Source organism: Macrotis lagotis, chromosome 2 (assembly GCF_037893015.1).
Source record: "Macrotis lagotis isolate mMagLag1 chromosome 2, bilby.v1.9.chrom.fasta, whole genome shotgun sequence".
Lineage (NCBI taxonomy): Eukaryota > Metazoa > Chordata > Mammalia > Peramelemorphia > Peramelidae > Macrotis > Macrotis lagotis.
In genome coordinates, this window is record NC_133659.1 from 207800658 (window position 1) to 207817104 (window position 16447).

At 38.0% G+C, this 16447-nt stretch overlaps 3 protein-coding genes across 11 annotated transcripts in view; 1 reads left to right on the forward strand and 2 right to left on the reverse strand.

Annotated features, from left to right (window-relative positions):
• MTNAP1 (mitochondrial nucleoid associated protein 1) overlaps positions 1-10450 on the reverse strand; it is a 25480-nt gene extending 15030 nt beyond the window's left edge. For 2 of the 6 annotated variants that reach the window (XM_074224658.1, XM_074224659.1), the window contains exons 1-2: positions 730-1646; positions 440-530 (exon numbers count right to left, since the gene is read on the reverse strand). In XM_074224658.1, the coding sequence (XP_074080759.1) occupies positions 440-530; positions 730-808 (170 nt within the window). In that variant the 5' untranslated portion in view covers positions 809-1646. Of the gene's footprint in view, positions 1-12; positions 410-439; positions 531-729; positions 1647-10372 lie in introns of those variants that run through there. The other 4 variants (XM_074224660.1, XM_074224661.1, XM_074224662.1 and 1 more) reach the window with 4 other exon arrangements.
• Positions 1146-16447, forward strand: part of VCF1 (VCP nuclear cofactor family member 1) — a 26933-nt gene continuing 11631 nt past the window's right edge. For 2 of the 4 annotated variants that reach the window (XM_074224665.1, XM_074224666.1), the window contains exons 1-2: positions 1755-2131; positions 4069-4165. In XM_074224665.1, the coding sequence (XP_074080766.1) occupies positions 1857-2131; positions 4069-4165 (372 nt within the window). In that variant the 5' untranslated portion in view covers positions 1755-1856. Of the gene's footprint in view, positions 1602-1754; positions 2132-3576; positions 3745-4068; positions 4166-16447 lie in introns of those variants that run through there. The other 2 variants (XM_074224667.1, XM_074224668.1) reach the window with 2 other exon arrangements.
• Positions 3626-16447, reverse strand: part of COG1 (component of oligomeric golgi complex 1) — a 38057-nt gene continuing 25235 nt past the window's right edge. Inside the window, exon 15 of the transcript XR_012475951.1 lies at positions 3626-10451. The gene's annotated coding sequence lies outside the window, so the exon portion shown is untranslated. The remainder of the gene's footprint in view (positions 10452-16447) is intronic.

Consider the following 16447-nt stretch of genomic DNA (forward strand, 5'->3'; position numbering starts at 1 on the left):
CAATTTAGATACCATCTGATAAGCCAGGATCAAATGAACACTCCCTAATGTTCCTGGGAGTTTAATCTCTTCCCCTTTGGGGACCGGCACCATTCCTGTCTGGTCACAATTGTTTGGTCATCCACTTTCAGAATGTCAACTTCCTGAGGGCAGGGACTGTCTTTGCTTCGGTATCAGTATCCCTATGGTTTTGCAAGACCCTTAGCAGGAGCTTAAGACACTTAGTTTTCGTTCATGTGCCCCAAAGTTTAACATCCGGGCTTGTCTCCATTCCTCAGCCTTTTTTTTTCTGGTCACCTTTTCTTATTATAGCCAGTTTCACTATGGTGGGCAATCATAATTAGGAAGATAAACCTGCAATACAGTAAGCTAAATAGAAATGATTCGTGATGATCAGCTTTCAACAGTCACCAAACAAGATGTGTTTATGATGCGTTACCTACGGTGAAGGTGTTGAAACAAAGAAGCTACTGCTGAGGATTCCATCCTATTAATAAGACTTCCGTGGTGCAGTGGATAGAGCACCTGCCCTGGAGACAGGAGGACCTGAGTTCAAATCCAGCCACAGACACTTAATAATTGCCTAGCTGTGTGGCCTTGGGCAAGTCACCTAACCCCATTGCCTTGCAAAAACTAAAAAAAAAAATCCTAAATCACGGAGAGCCTGGGCCAGCATCTCCATTAATTGGCAGGGAAAGAGGAAATCCTGTTTTCCTCCCCTGTTCTCACCATGGAGTCCTAGGACTTGCTGTTGCTTCCCTCTTTTTCCTGGCATCCTTTTCCTCCCCGCCCCCGGGCTCCGCTCCATCTCCTATCAAGGCTGAGGAAGGGAATACACAAGTGTGATGGAAAGAGCCCCGCGCTTGGAGTCCCAAGAACTGGGTTCGAGTCCAGCTCTGCTAGCGGGCTTGAGCCGGTCCCAGCGGCTCTCGGGGCCTCGATTTTGCCGCGTGCCAGTTCCAGGGCTGCGGAGGCTCCGCGGGAGCGCCCGGGGGGGGGGGGTCGGAACTCGCCGAGGAACGCGGACCCAGGCGGCGCCCGTGGGGGGCTTGAGGAGCCTCTGAAGCCCGCCCTCCCGGGGCGGCGCCCTCGTCGGCCGCCTCCCTTCCCCACGCGGGTATCGGCCTCCGGGACTTCGCGTCCGCCTCGCGTTAGCGTGCGGACAGGCGGCAGCGGCGGGCACCCACGGGGCGAGGGCCCGCTCCCAGCCCCCTCCTCCCCTCCCCCCTTTCCGAAAGGGGGCGCTCTCCTTTCTCAGCTCGCCACACCCCCTCTTCCGGTGGGCGGGATTGCGGAGCCTGTCGGGCCGGCCCGACTGCGCAAGCGCGAGTGGGCGGGCCCGGCGAGGCCGGGGCATGGGGGGGTAGGGGAGACGGAGAGACGCCGGAAGTCGTGGCGGTGCGGGTCCGGTGGAGGGGGACTTCACCCCGTCGGCGCACAGCAAGGCGCTCCTCAGGGGGTCGGGCCGCAGGGGGAGGGCGTGGGGGCGGCGGTCGCCGCTACCGCCCCCTGGACCGAGGACCTCCCCGCCGATCTCCCCGCCGGGCGACGCGCCGTCGCTCCCCCCCATCCGCTGCCATGAGCGAACGCCTCCGCCCCAGGTGAGGAGGGGGAGCCCCCCGGCTCCCTGCCCCGGGGAGGCCGAAGCCGCGGGCGGCGGGAGCGGATTGGCCCCGCCGGGGCTCCGTCAGGCGGCCGGCTTCGGGGCGGCTCGGGAAACGTCAAGGTTTGATCCCGGCGGAGCCCCGTAGTCCGCGGGGGCGGGGGGCAGATCGGGAGGCTTGGGTGCCCGGCGCTCGCCCTCCTCCCCGGGGGAGGCTTCAGGTGCGCCGCGGCGCGGTAGGCCCCGCGGCCCGATGACAGCGGGCGCTCCGCCGCGGTGCCCGGGCAGGATGGGCTCCACGGGGAGGGTTGCCTCCTGGGCCCTGGCGAGCCCGACGGGAAGTTGGGCTTTGTGCTGCCGGGGGTGGGGGCAGCGGCGGGGCGGCATTCGGAAAAGTGGAGGCTCGGCCCCTGGCGCTCCCCTAGGCTCAGGCTTTAGCCTTCGCTCCGTGATGAGGGAAGACAGGCGGAAGGAACGACTTGGACTTTGGGTTTCCTTTGCTCTTTCTGTTACTTTCCTTGCTAAACTGTGAGTATGCAGAGAGAAGCGTTAGAGAATCCCATTTCAGCGGCGACTCTAATGTTTATTCGGAGGTTGAGGGGGTCACTGAAATGGAAAACGATCAGGGGCTTTGAAATCAAGCTCCTTCTGCTGGTGAAAACTTTCAGCCCCAAAAGAGACACTAGAGAGCGTATACTTGTACTCATTTTACAGATGAGAAAACTGAGACCCAGAAAGAGGAGGACCCTAAAATCACAATAGAAACTCCACCTTATTATGAAGACAGATTTTCGTTGAGTAGCAAATGTCAGATTTGATAGATTTACTACACTTTTTTGGTGTCTTTCATTAACTACAAAATTAAAAGGGTCATTTTAGGGGTGGGATGTTATACTGTGATAAATAGCCTCAAAACTACATTCTGTTGTGAGTGATGAGAGTCTATTCTGTTGACGTGCTGTTTCTAAGGGGTAATTTTTTTGTGTTGGTTTGCTTTTGATCACTTCCCCCATTCTTGAAAATCCAGATATTTCCAATGGGGAAAAAGCTTTCCTTACACCCAACTCATTCTTGGTGCCATACATTGTTGAATTCATACCCAAAACTATATACCATCAAATAAGTGTTTTAGACTTAGCTTACATTAGATTTTCCCTACTTTAGGAGGTGTCAAGGGTAACAATTTCTCAGGCCCTGATATCTGGAAACTAAACTTTGCCCCCACCCACTTAATGATGATAATACCACCTTCAAATGGCATCCTGCCTCCAAGGAGTTCAGAATATTACTTTACTGGTGTAATGATCCTTATAGCATCCCTGAAAGTAAGTAAGAAATACAGGGACTTTCTATTCCATTTTTCAGCTAGATAGTCTTAGAAGACTTGGCCTATAGAAAATTGGTAACAGAATTGAAAATATCCGTTTCCACCAGACCAGTCACAAATTGAGATCATTATCTGTATTAACAGGGTTTTTACATTTAAGAGAGTAAGCATAGTTTAAGGAACTGAGAGATTCAGAATTCAGAGCCTCTTATTCTTTAATTTAAAATATAGGTTTACAAGATCAAGCATTTATAGTAGAGACCACACTATATGCTCAAAATTAGTTTTTGAAAATACTTCACCACTCCACCCTAGCCTTCTAGCTTTGGAAGATGAACTTTAGATAATTTTTTATTACAGTAAGAACGAGTTGACTCTAGAGCAAATTTAGCTTAAACTACACAACAAATTTTTCTTTCTATAATTCTTTTCTTAGTAACTGTTTAGACTCCCAGGAGAGATTCATTTTTTTATTCTTGTCTCTTTTGATTATTTAAATTCCTTTCAGAATGCTTAAGAAGAATCAAGCCTGTATTTAAAACTCATTACTGTTGAAAAACATAAATGTTTTTTCCCCCTCAAAGTAATCCAGTGAAGTAACAACTATGTCATAATAATAACTGGTACAAACAAACAGTTAACAAGAGAAAAGTTTTTAACCTTTTCACTGTTTGTCATAGTACCACTATAAAGTATTTTAAGGGTAAATATTTGGCAGCCACACCTGGCTTAACTGCCATCACATGGAAGGGAGTGAAATTTGTTAACATGGAATTGTAATTTCAAGGATTATAAAAAAGATGAACTTCATTAGGTAGATATTGATAATTTAGTTACTAACAGCTTACTCTAACAGTATTCCTGGTAATTACTTTAAAATTTTTTCAAGTTTATCTTTAGAACTGAATCCAAATTAACACAACTTAATTTTATTCAGTACTGCTACATTTATACTGATGGTTTTTGTTATTAGTGCCTAGTAGTATTGTATTCTTAAATCACCCTACATCAATTGGATTGTCAATATAGGACATTTTAGGGGGGAATTGTAAAATATTTATCTTTTTTTTTTTTACACTCGAGAAGGCAAAGGATCAAGAGTTGGCTAATTTTTTCTCCCTGAATGATTTAATTTTAGGAAAAGGAGAAGGAATGGAAATGAAGAAGACAGTCATCTCCCCCAGACCAAACGGAGTAGCAGAAACCCTGTCTTTCAGGACTCCTGGGATACAGAGGTAATAGCTGGATTACATTTAAAGTCCTTAGTTTTTAGAAGCTGTCTGAACTAACCACATTGTAAAGGGCATCCAAAAGAAACAAAACAATTATTCAAAGAAATAAACAAGCTAGGAGTTTTACTTTAAAATAGTTGAAGTACCTCTTAAAGATTTTAAGTCTTAAAAATAATTTTGCTTTCTGCCATTGTTGGCATAATAGCAGGTATTTAACTACTAGTTTACTGATGACATAAACACCTAATAATTTAGTTAGTATAGGACTACACCTACTTGGTGCTTCTGGGGAATTTTTCTAAATTTTTTTAACTTAAGCAGCAGCTGTTTCCAGAACAGCTTAAGGGTAATAAAGAAAATCCCTCAAAATATGAGACTTCAACACATACTAGAAAAGCTTTGAAACAATCCGCAGGACACATATCTAAGTTAAGCTTACTGAAAGTTGCACTTTGTCTGTGGATATTGAAGCAGTTTTCCATGAAAAAGACTAGTCTGTTTTGGAAAATGTAAGCTTACATTACAGTTAAAATGAATTAGAAGGGTTTGAACTCTTAATATTACAGGTAAAAATCAGCTGAAGACAAAACAACCACAAACAAGAAAAAAACCAAAAAACCCTCCATATAAAAGTTTTCTAAGTTCCAGGCTATTTATTTAAAATATATCCTGTTCAGCAGAATTCTAGCACAACAGTTACTGTTCAGTTCTTTGTAATTGAATTTGATTTCTATGTGTAAAGATTTCCTTAGTGGTGGTATAAGTTGATTGAACAAAATTAGAGAGTAAGTATAAAGCCCAAAGCCTATAGGTGCTACTCAGTTCTAAGGATATTAGATGCAAGTTAGAAACACTATCCTAGGAACTTGTTCCTAGAGTCTTGTTGAATCTTGGCCTTTTGTCCATCACCTTTCCTTCTATTCCCATTCCCTTGGCCTCCAAGACCTCACAAATTACTTTGGATTATACTAATGCTTATGCCTTAGTTTATATTTTCAGTGCTTGTGTATTATGCCTCTTAGACCAAGAGCTCTGCTCTGCACATTGAACCCATGTTTAATATACCGGAACTGAATTTATTGAACAGAAAGTGAGTGAATTGGTTGAAATTGGAGCAATGTGATTTTTGGAGAAAGGAAGAAGACCAATTATTAAAGATTAAATTAAGCCCGAGTAGTGATGTAAAAAGCTCATGTGCTAATTAAAAAAAACTGAATTAATAATAATTAAAATTCCACTCTGAAGTTCTTTTTCAGTTAGGAAAAAATTTGTTGGAAGTTAATTGATCTATTATCAGTGGTTCTCTTCTATATTTCAACATTGATACTAATTTTGCTTCCTTAATTTTTGATGTGTCCAGAGTGCATCAAAAATGGAGTTTGTAGGTCTGATTGGGATGGCCTAATTTTTTTAAAGTTGCATTTATCATTTGTTACATATTACATATTGTTACATATCCTTTTCTTCATGCTGTATTTTGAAGGGGGGAATTCCATATCTATAGCTTCAAGAGAAATAGAACTGAACAAGAACTATCTTAGAATTCAACACTTTGATTTTTGTTTTTTGTAGAATTTAAAGATTTCTTTGGTATGTTTAATTAATATTGAGGAAGCAAAGGAGAAATTTGCCTTCCACTTTTTGGCTCACATACTTAATACTCAGACACTTGAGTTGCTCTTGACACCATCTGTCTTGAGGCTGGGCCAGGGTTTCTTCACAAGCACTTCTCAAAGCTAATACAAAAATGTTCCTAAAATGAGCTATTTGAAACAGGACAGAGAAGAATAGATGAAATCAATAGGTAAATCCAAAATTCTGTAGGGAAAGAATAGATGAATCAATAAGTAAATCCAAAGTTCAGAATGTATCTATTAGATTTCCCATTCTTCACAAACTTTTACCCAAGGTCCTAAGCTTGGTCAAATTACCCAGCTGCTTCTCAAATAAAAAAGTATTAGCCACCAAGGTTGGAGCTAGAAGAGAAACTGAGGAGTACTGATCCTCCAATTATTATGGCATAATTGACTAATTGAGTTGCTTTTATTGGTTCATCTTTATTTTAATTGCATTAGAAGAGCTGATTTAGTTAACACTGGGAGGGGAAGAGAGAGAGTGAGAGAGGATGGTTGGTATTTAAAGGGGGGGTGCATTTTTTTTTTTTTTTTAGATTTAGGTAACTTTCACCTCATTTTTCACTTTTAGTCAGTTATGCTTTAGGACTTGAGTTGATAATTCAAGAGACACTATTTTCCTTCATATCTGTCTTTTATATGCTTAGTAAGTTATTGGTTCCCATCATTGCTTTCCCCTCTTATACAGAGAAGTATAGTTAAACAAAATAAATACATTGGTCATGGATGATTCTGAGAATAAGAGTATGACTTTCAGATAGGTCTTTGCAGTGTTCTGAGTTTTAGGTATTTTTTGCTTATATTGTTTTATTCAGTAAGTATTGATTTTTAAAAGATTCTTTGGATTCTTATTCAATGTTGTATTTATAATAACATGATTTGTTCAAACACTCCCCCAATTGATAGGCACCCATTTAGAACCCTATTTTTTGCATATGTAAAATGCTACTATGAAACATGTTTGTCCACATGGAATTTTTCCTTCTTATCTTTTTAATTTTTTTAAGGATTTTTTTTTTTTGCCAGGCAATGAGGTTAAGTGGCTTGCCCAAGGCCACACAGCTAGGTAATTATTAAGTGTCTGAGGCCAGATTTAAACTCAGGTACTCCTGACTCCAGGGCCCAGGGCCCGTGCTCTATCCACTGTGCCACCTAGCCGCCCCCCCCCCATCTTTTTACAGCTTCTTGGGGTATAGCTCCAAATATTGGTATGTACTGCCCCATATCTTTTAAAGTAGCTAAAATGCTTTTTTTTTAAAAGGCACTTTTAACCTTTTAATCTAAAGATTTATTTAATAATGTGTTTGTATAATGGGAAATTTGAGAATTATTTATCTTAAAACTATCTTAATTGAATAGATGAGGATTTTTATTATTGTTTAGCCTCTTTGTTTCAATATCTAGTATAGTGTTGCAAAAATGGTCATACTGTGTGCCCCTCAGGCTGGAGGAATCCATTTGTGAACTGCTTCTCTAGATTAAATGTTATGTCAGGAGGAATTTTAGCAACCATCCTGTGTGTATTTTTCTTCTGCCTCTTCTCTCTTCCTTTCCTTTATCCCCTTTCAGCAATATTCACTTTTTCCCTAGTAGTCCTTGAAAAGATAGATACTCTGAAGTCTTAGTGAGAAGAGTCAAACTGATTTGATTTGAGCAATCCTAAAGGCTACTGCTTTTTATAGGGGATAAATTGAGTCTTTCCCACCTGTAGCAGAGGAATGACCAATTATGTTTTCCCCTCAGGCGAGGAGCAATTTTTCCACATAATTGCTGCCCTTCCTTTCTTTTAAGGAGACTTTAAAGTGTGGTATGCTCTTGACTGGCTAGATACCAGCTTCAGTTTTTCACTGGGGAAAAAAAAGAGAAGAAACTAAGAAATGATTTCGTAAAAGCTACAGTTGGGAAGAACTCAGGAGTATGGTTTTTCTGTAACCACTTTGGCCATGCAAAGCTTTTGTACCTGAAAAATATTGACTGACAGTTGTTTTTGCAGAACTTTGCCTTTCTTAGAGGCAAGTATTTGATTCTTGAGGGTTGGTTGCACAGGGCTATCTATGCCCCAAAATAACTTAATATAAGAACAAAAGATTAACACTTATTTAACAAGAAATTAAATAAATTGACAAAACCTACAAATGTTGATCCAAGAAATCTGGGGATATGGAATATTCTCATTCTCCTGGGACAAAGCAAAGTCAGGGAACTTGAAGGTGGAGGGAAGGAAGGAAGTTTAAGTATTTTCCTCAAAAAAATTTGATACATATATTTATTTTAATATATATATAGTTTAAAAGAAAAAATAATAGCATCCAAAATTCTAAATGAACCCCTGATTATATTGTGAAGAGAATCATTTAGAAAATACTGGTTTTGTAGTTTGTGTTCATTAGGGTCTTGATATTACTTCATGTGTCTTAGTTTTTTAAACTATATTGTGCAGTCTTAACTAGATTTTATATATTATATATATATATATATATATATATATATATGCACGCTAACTTAGGCATAGTACTAAATTATATTTTACTCTGACAAGAGTGCCTATTTAATAGTGTATATTATTTTGGAGAAATCAAAAATTCCCTTCTAGAATTACCTAAGATCCTTGATTCAAGGAAGGAAAGTATCTGTATTCCCTAGTGGATAACCATCCCATTTCTTAAAAACCATATTAGATATGGAACACATAAAGGGTACTATGTTATATAAATCCATGTGCAACATGGATATTTTTTTTTATCCTCCACTGGTGGCACACTCCTTTCTTTTAGCCAGATAATAGCTGACATTTATATAATGAAATTTATATAACTTGACATTTTTTATTTGAACCTTATAATTCTGTGAAGTTTGGTAAATGTTGGGATCATAGATCAGAACCTAGAAAGAACCTCATAGGCCATCTGTCCAACTCTTAAATTTTACAAATGAGGAAACCAAGGCTTACAGAAGTTAAACTGAATTGTCTATGGTTGTTTATGGTTGTTAATAAGTATTGGAGGTGAGGTTTGAACCTAAATCAAGTCCACACTCATTATACTTCACACACTGCTCTTGAGTAGAAATTAGCTTTTGTGATGGGTCTCATTTTATTGAGAGCTAGAATGAGGAGTTCTGGCATCTAAGGTATAGGCAAAAGCCATGTGAATTTAAGAACTATGACACTGGAATCTTTAAATGGAACAGAGATTAGAGGTGAAGAAGTCTATTAGTCAAATAGGAGAAGGAAAGAAGAATCAAAAATTGGGGAAGAGGTGGGATTGGAAGGTTCAGAGAATGACTGCAACTAGGGATCTATTCTAGAGACATCTTGGTGTAAACTTTAAAGGAAGATAGATTGTTGCTCAGTGGTGATGACAATGAAAAGAGTTTGAAGATGGCATTGTAGAGTAAGGAGTAGACCCAGTTTCTCCTGTCTTTGTGTGTCATCATGTGTAAGTATGTGAGAAAAGGTTTCTTTCTGCCTTGTACCCTCTTTTCTTAGGGAAATCAACCATTGATGTCACTATCTCAGCATTCTAAGTTCTCACTGTAAAAAGTAAAGGATAACTAACAAAGACCCTAGGAGCAGCATGATTCCAAAACTCTGTGAAATTTTCACTGGCATAAGCTAGATATACTATGTTATTTGGTTTGGATTTTCTGATAGTTTTAGCTGAAGACTGTTACACTAATAAAACTAAAAATCAGATATTTTAAAGCTAGCTTTCTATCAGCCCCAGAGGGTACCACAGGACCACATAATTTTTACCTGTAAAGGACCTTGAAAATCATTTTATAGGTAAGGTGAAGGGATGATTTTCCTAAGGTGTCATATAGGTTATACATGGCAGAACCAGATATAGCAATTTCAGTGCAGCAATCGAGTTTTCAAAAGGGTACAGTAGAAAGGCAAAGAAGAGGAAAAGACAGTGATTGGGAGAGAACTAAGGCTGACAAATGTCCTCAGATATTCTGCATTGATCCTGACTGTTAATAGGGGTCCCAAATCATCCTATATGGGATATGGAGTGCTATAATCTGCCGTTGTTAAAAAGTATTCCCAGAGGAAACCTAAAATGATCATGGAACTTGAAAAAATGGTAGCCCCATACTGGACAAAAGAAGAAATGAAGGGCAAGTCACTTGACTTGGGCTAAGAAAGTGTGGGATGAAAGGCAGGGAGGAATTGTCTTTTAGGATGGTGGCCTCTGGAGTTCTGGATAGTCACCTCATGATAGTTATGACTTTTTCCTTACCCAGTATTCTTAAGTGCTAACAACCAAAACTTTCTTGGCTTGCTTTATTTTAACTTTATTCATTGTAAACCAGAATTCTCTTTCTTTACCCTGCTTTTACTCTATGAAATAATCTGGATTTTCCTGTGTTATCTTTCTCTGATTCATAGTGACTCTTAAAAGATTTCTGCCTAATAAAAGTATGAGCTATATGCCTATGGCAGACCACATTGTAACCTGAACGTAATTTTCTTCATTATCCCTGATTTGCTTAGATATTTAATCTGACTTAAAAGATTACATTATCCAAACAACCTGGGAGTGAAAACAAGAAGGAAAGAACAGAAGAGACTTACCTCAGGCTTCTGCCTTGTCTGCCTTTCTCAGTAGGGGAAAAAACCATTGATGTCACTGTCATAGCATTCTAAATTCTCACTGTAAAAAGTAAAGGATAAGTAAACAAAGACTTAGGAATAGCATGATTCCAAAATTCTGTGAAATTTTCACTGGCATAATACTGTGTTATTGGGTTTGGATTTTCTGACAGTTCAAGTTTTAGCTAAAGATTGTAACATTAATAAAAATTAAAATTAAGAACAAGGACAGCCTGGAAAACCAGTAAAACCAGTGGGAGTTTTAGGTTGGGTTGGTTTGTCTTTTTTGTTTTGAGGTTTATAACCATAACCCAAAAGAAATCAAATTCTAAGAAACAATTTTTTTTTTAAATTGAAGCAATATATTCACAGGTGGTCTAATTTTATTCATGTATTATTTTCTGACTGTGGTTTTGGTTCAAGTTCTTGAAAAATTAATAATATATATTATACAATATATAATTGTGTTCTCTCAGGATGTTAACTCTTTTGTACTGAAAAAAAGTTTTCTTTTCGTTCACGTGTTGAATATTTTATGCCAAATTTGAGCCAAAATACAAATTTCACAAAGGATCAATTATAATTGCAATTATGTTAGTTTCTTTCAAACTACCCTATAAATGAACCTTTAAAAATTCATTAACAAATAAAACTTGCAGAAAATATGTATTTTTCAATATAACATGCTCCTTCAGTGAGTTAAACCTTACCAAGTTTTAATTTAATACTTTTAACCTTTTTAATATTTTTAGCCTTTCTTTTTACCTCATACCATTTCTGAATATATCACTTCTCTGAACCCCACTTAAATTTTCCCTTGTAAGTGGAGATTGAGAAAGAAAAACAACTTTGAAAAACCAACCAAAATATTGGCTACATATGACAATATGTGAATATTACACATCTATCATTCTCCACTTCTGCAGTGAAGAGAAAGAAGCTCCATTTTCTTGACTCCGCTGTGGGACCAAACTTGGTCATTATAATTGCATGGCATATTATTGTTTTGTTTTCATATATCATTTTCCTGATTTAAAATAATTCTTATGTTTCTCGGAATGCTTCACAAATGTTCTTTGACATGGTGAACCAATTCCATTAGATTCAGGTACATACCATACCACATTTAGCCATGCTTCAACTGGTTGGGATTTAACTTTGTTTGCAGTCTTCTACCACAACAAAGAGTGCTGCAGCAAATATTTTGCATAAAGGTCTCTTAATATGCGACTGATTGTCACATACTTGGTTGTTTTTAAGGAGTGAAGATATGGATAACATAGTTGTGTAGTTGGGAATCCCAGTTCTGAAATTGTTCCTTCCCTGCTCAGCCATCTTGGGGAGATGAAGTGGTCATAGAGGTAATAGAATTTGAGAATTGAAAAGGAGCATAGAGATCAAATAATAAAGAAACTAAGACCTAAGTATGTTTAATATCTTCCCAGAAGAAAACCATATTTCCCATAAGTCACTGATTTACAGCTTTTAATTTTATAGCATAGCTGAGTCGGGAGAAAAGTTTTGATTGAGCAACTTAAGAAAGAATGCATTTCATATGGCACACTATATTTGATCTATAATTACCTTATCTTTATTTTCAAGAATATATACTTCTTCACTGCCTAGAGAGCTACTAAACCTTATAAAAAAGGGAGAATAAACTTCAGTAAAACTAATATAGCACATTAATGGCATCAATTAAGTCCAACAGTATAGCATTGTTGCATATCAGTGGTCTACTTCTATAATGAATAGGGAGCTGCATTTCTTTTCTTTAGGGTTAATTTTTATAGTCACACAGAATTCAAATTGGTGGGGGGTTTTTGGTTTTATTTGGGGGTGGGCTGCTATTCTTACTATTTTTACACTGTTGTAGTCATTGTGTATGCCTAGTAGTTTGGATTAATTTACTTTCCATCATAAATTCAATCACCAATAATTTATTAAATACTAATAGTGGACCACTGTTTTTTGGCATTATAGATACAAAAACAAAGTTAAAAAGTCTGCTTACATTGTATTGGTGTAAATAATATGCATGTATGTAGTTATATGCACAACACAAGCCCATTTGGAGGAAGGGAATGCCCTAGAAGCTTTTTGAATCAGGAAAGGTGGCCCTTAAATTGAGTATTTGAGGAAATAAGGGAATCTAATAGGTAGAGATAAGGAGGAAGTTCATTTGAGATAAGAAGAGGGGATAACCTGGACAAAAGCCAGAGATAGGAAATACATAATAAAAACCAATTTGGCTAGACATGCTTGGAGGGAGAGTAATGTGTAAATAAACCTGGAAAGGTAAGTTGAGGGTAGGTTATGAAGGGCTTTGAAAGGAGGATCTATTTGTTCCCAGAGATAATAAGGAGTCACTGGAGTGAGAATAGGAGGTGGGACATTATCAAATCTGGCCTTCAGGAAAATCACTTTGGCAGCCTTGTAAAGGATGGGTTGAAGTGAAGAGAAAATGGATACAGGGAGATCAATTTAGGGAGCTGTTACAATAGTTTAAATAATAGGTGATGAAATTCTCATAAGTAGTGGTTGTGTTAAAACAAGAGAGAAAGGGACAAATGAGGATATTGAACTAGAAACAAAACCTGAAAGTGATGATGGGCGTATAAATAGTGATAGAGTGAGGAGTTGAAGATGATGCCAAAGGTTGTGAAGCTGAGAGACTGGAAGGATTTGGTGTAGAAGAAAATTCAGTAAATTTTTTGGTTATGTTGAGTTTTAAATGCCTGTGGGACATTCATTTCAGAATGTCCAATGTGCAGTTGGTGTGTCAGGTGGAATTAGAGCTCTTGAAAGAAACTGCCTGGATATAGAAATCAGATGGTCAGCTGTACAGTGAGAATAATTAAACCCTTGAAAGTTAATAACCAAGAGTACCTGGGTTCAAATCCGGTCTCAGACACTTAATAATTACCTAGCTGTGTGGCCTTGGGTAAGCCACTTAACCCCATTTGCCTTGCAAAAACCAAAAAAAAAAAGTTAATAACCAAGTAAGAGTTTAAAACAAGAAAAGGAACTGAACTTAGGACATCATAGGGGATATTATTAGAAGTGATCATTCATCAAAGAAAGTGGTCAGTATTTAAATGTCTACTATGTGCTAAGCACTAAAGACACAAAGAAAGGCAAAAGACAATCCTCCAGGAACTCACAATCCTAATGGGAGAGACAACAAAGAAATATGTATAAATAAAATAGGTATCAAGAAAATCTAAAGAATACAGTGTCAAGGAAGCCCAGAGTATCTGGGAGCAGAGGGTGGCTGGCAGTGTCAGATAGTGAAAAGAATCCAAGAAGAATGAGAACTGAGAAAGACCATTAGATTTGACAAGTGGGATACTACTGATAGAGAATGGTGAAGTGTTGGAAGGGATACACAAAAACAAGCACATTAATACATTGTTGATGAAGTTGTAAATTGGTCCAAACATTCTGGAAAGCAATTTGTAACTATAACCAAAAAAGTCACCAAGCTGTGTATACTTTTTAATCCAAAAATACTGTTACTAGATTTCTATATGTCTAAATAGGTCAAAGAAAAAAAGAAAAGGGTAATGGCAAAGGACTGGAAATTAAGAGAAGGGGGGGTGCCCATTAATTGGGGAATAGCTAAACAAATTGAAGTATGTGGATGTAAAGGAATACTACTTTGTGTTAAGAAATGAAAGGGGTGGTTTCAGAGAAACCTGGAAAGACATGTAGTGAGCTTGACTGGAACAATTTATATATTAACATAGTTGCTTTAAACCTCCTGTCAGAGTTGGTTGAAATCAGTTGCTTCACTTAATCCAATTTCTATTATTAAATTAGAGCCAAGTTCATATATTATTATGAAATCAGATGGCTCCATAAATAAAAGTTAGCTTAATTTAGTTTTTTTAAGAGAGAAAAGTAAAATATTCCACTTTAAAAATTAGCAACGTGGGACCAAAAAATTTTTAGTAAAATACAAATATTTAAAAGACTTAAAGAACTTTGATCACTGCACTAACCAACAATGAATCCAGAGAACAGATAACCTGTGATAGTCTCCCACCTGACAGAAGTGTTGGACTCAATGTACAGAATGGAACACATTTCATTTGAATGAGGCCAGTGTGGGAATTTGTTTTGCTTGACTATACATATTTGTTGCAAGGATTTTGCTTTTGTTTTTCCAATGAGAAGGGTATATGTGAAAAGGAGAGAAAAATACAATTTTTAAGAGATAATTATCTTTGGAGAGAGGAATTTCAGTGAGAGAGGATTGGAGCCCAGATTCTAAGAGACTGAGATTTTAATCAAAAGGAGAGGAAATGGGAGGCATGAATATAGACAGCCTTTCCCTGAAGTTTGACTGTGAAAGGGAAAAGAGATGTAGGGCAATAGATCATGGGGACAGTAGGGTTTGGTCAGGTTTTTTAAAGAAGACTTGAACAAGTTTACAGGGAGCAAAGAAGTAAAAATTGAAGATGAGAGGGAGGAAAAGGAATAATTGTGGGAGTAATTTGCTGGAGAAAATGAGCTACATATGGAGCATCCTCAGACACTTTTGATTAACAATATGGAATAAAGGAGAACAAAATAGAGGTTATGAAATATGAAGAAAAGGGAATGGAACTTAATGATGAATTGACCTTGATTTTTCTCAGTAAAATATGAAGAAGAAAGTATGGGTTAAGGACCAGTATGAGAGCCTTGAGAAAAAAGAGAAGACTTGAAAACATTGCCTGTGTAGAGTCCTTTAAAGGAGAGGCTATATAACTTTGTCCAGTTAACATTAAAGAATAAACCCGGGTCAGCCTGTTTGCCCAGCTTTCTCCTGCTCCTGCAGTAGCACCTGAAAGAGAGTGTTGAGCTACAAAGTCTCAAAGGGGCAAGGAAATTGACAAGAGGGGGAGGAGAGGAGGTGGCTAGGTAGCTCAGTGGATAGAGCACCAGCCCTGGCCTCAGGAGGTCCTGAATTCAAATTCGGGCCTCAGAGGCTGAGTAATTTCTTAACTGTGTGACCTTAGGCAAATCACTTAAGCCCATTGCCATGCCAAAAAAAACTTGTAGAAGGAAAAATGGAGTGATAGGACTTTGTGAATAGGATTGTGAATAGTTTTTTGATCATGAAAGTGAAATACTTGTGGTTCAATGCATGATCCAAGGTATGGCCACTCCTGTATTTAGCTGAGGTAAAGTGGAGTTGTAAATCGTGAGAGTGGGATAGTTTCAGGAACTAGAAAGTTAGAATACTTGAGAACAATATGTTTTGACATAATTATAAGGTTTAACTTGCTTCTCTGTATTCTTCACTTATTAATAGTGTAGTAATATTCCATTATATTTACTTAGCCACATTTTGTTTAGACATTCCCTAAAAGGTGGCATTTTACATTTTACTATTTCTAGCTGAATTATAATCTTAATGACAGTGTCTCTAGCATTCAAGCTTCACCTTTTAAACTACTAAAAATTTGGGAAATGCCAGGAGGGGTTTCTCAAATTCTCAATTTAGAAATAAATAGAATTTAAAAGATCTAAGCCCTATCATCTAAATCCAGTTTTTGCAGTTATCTTCGTACTTACTGAACTCACATTGATTATGAGAGCTGTGTAGCATGTGAATTAGGATTAGGAAACTTTCCCTCCAAATGAAGATCACATTAATAAATTTAATAATTTAGAGAAAAATAAAATATTCTACTTTTAAAATTAATAAGAAACCCAGAAATCTTTAGTAAATACAACACAAATTTTTTTTAGGATTTCATTTTGTTATGGCCAAATAAAGGAGAGCCAGAAATGATTGCATCTTACTTTGAAATATCAATAATTAAAGCTTGTGTCCCAAAGACTACTGAATGAATGATTCACTATTTGTCAAAAACTGTTAAGAAAACCAGAAAAAAAAAAGCATTGGCAGAAATTAAGTATAGCACATTTCACATTCCTTACCAAGATAAGCCCCATATAAGATATGTGAATTTAGCTAGGTGGTGTAGTTGATAGAGTAGTGACCTGGAGTCAGGAAGATCCCAGTTCAAATTTGACCTGAAATACTTATAGCTTGTGTGACCC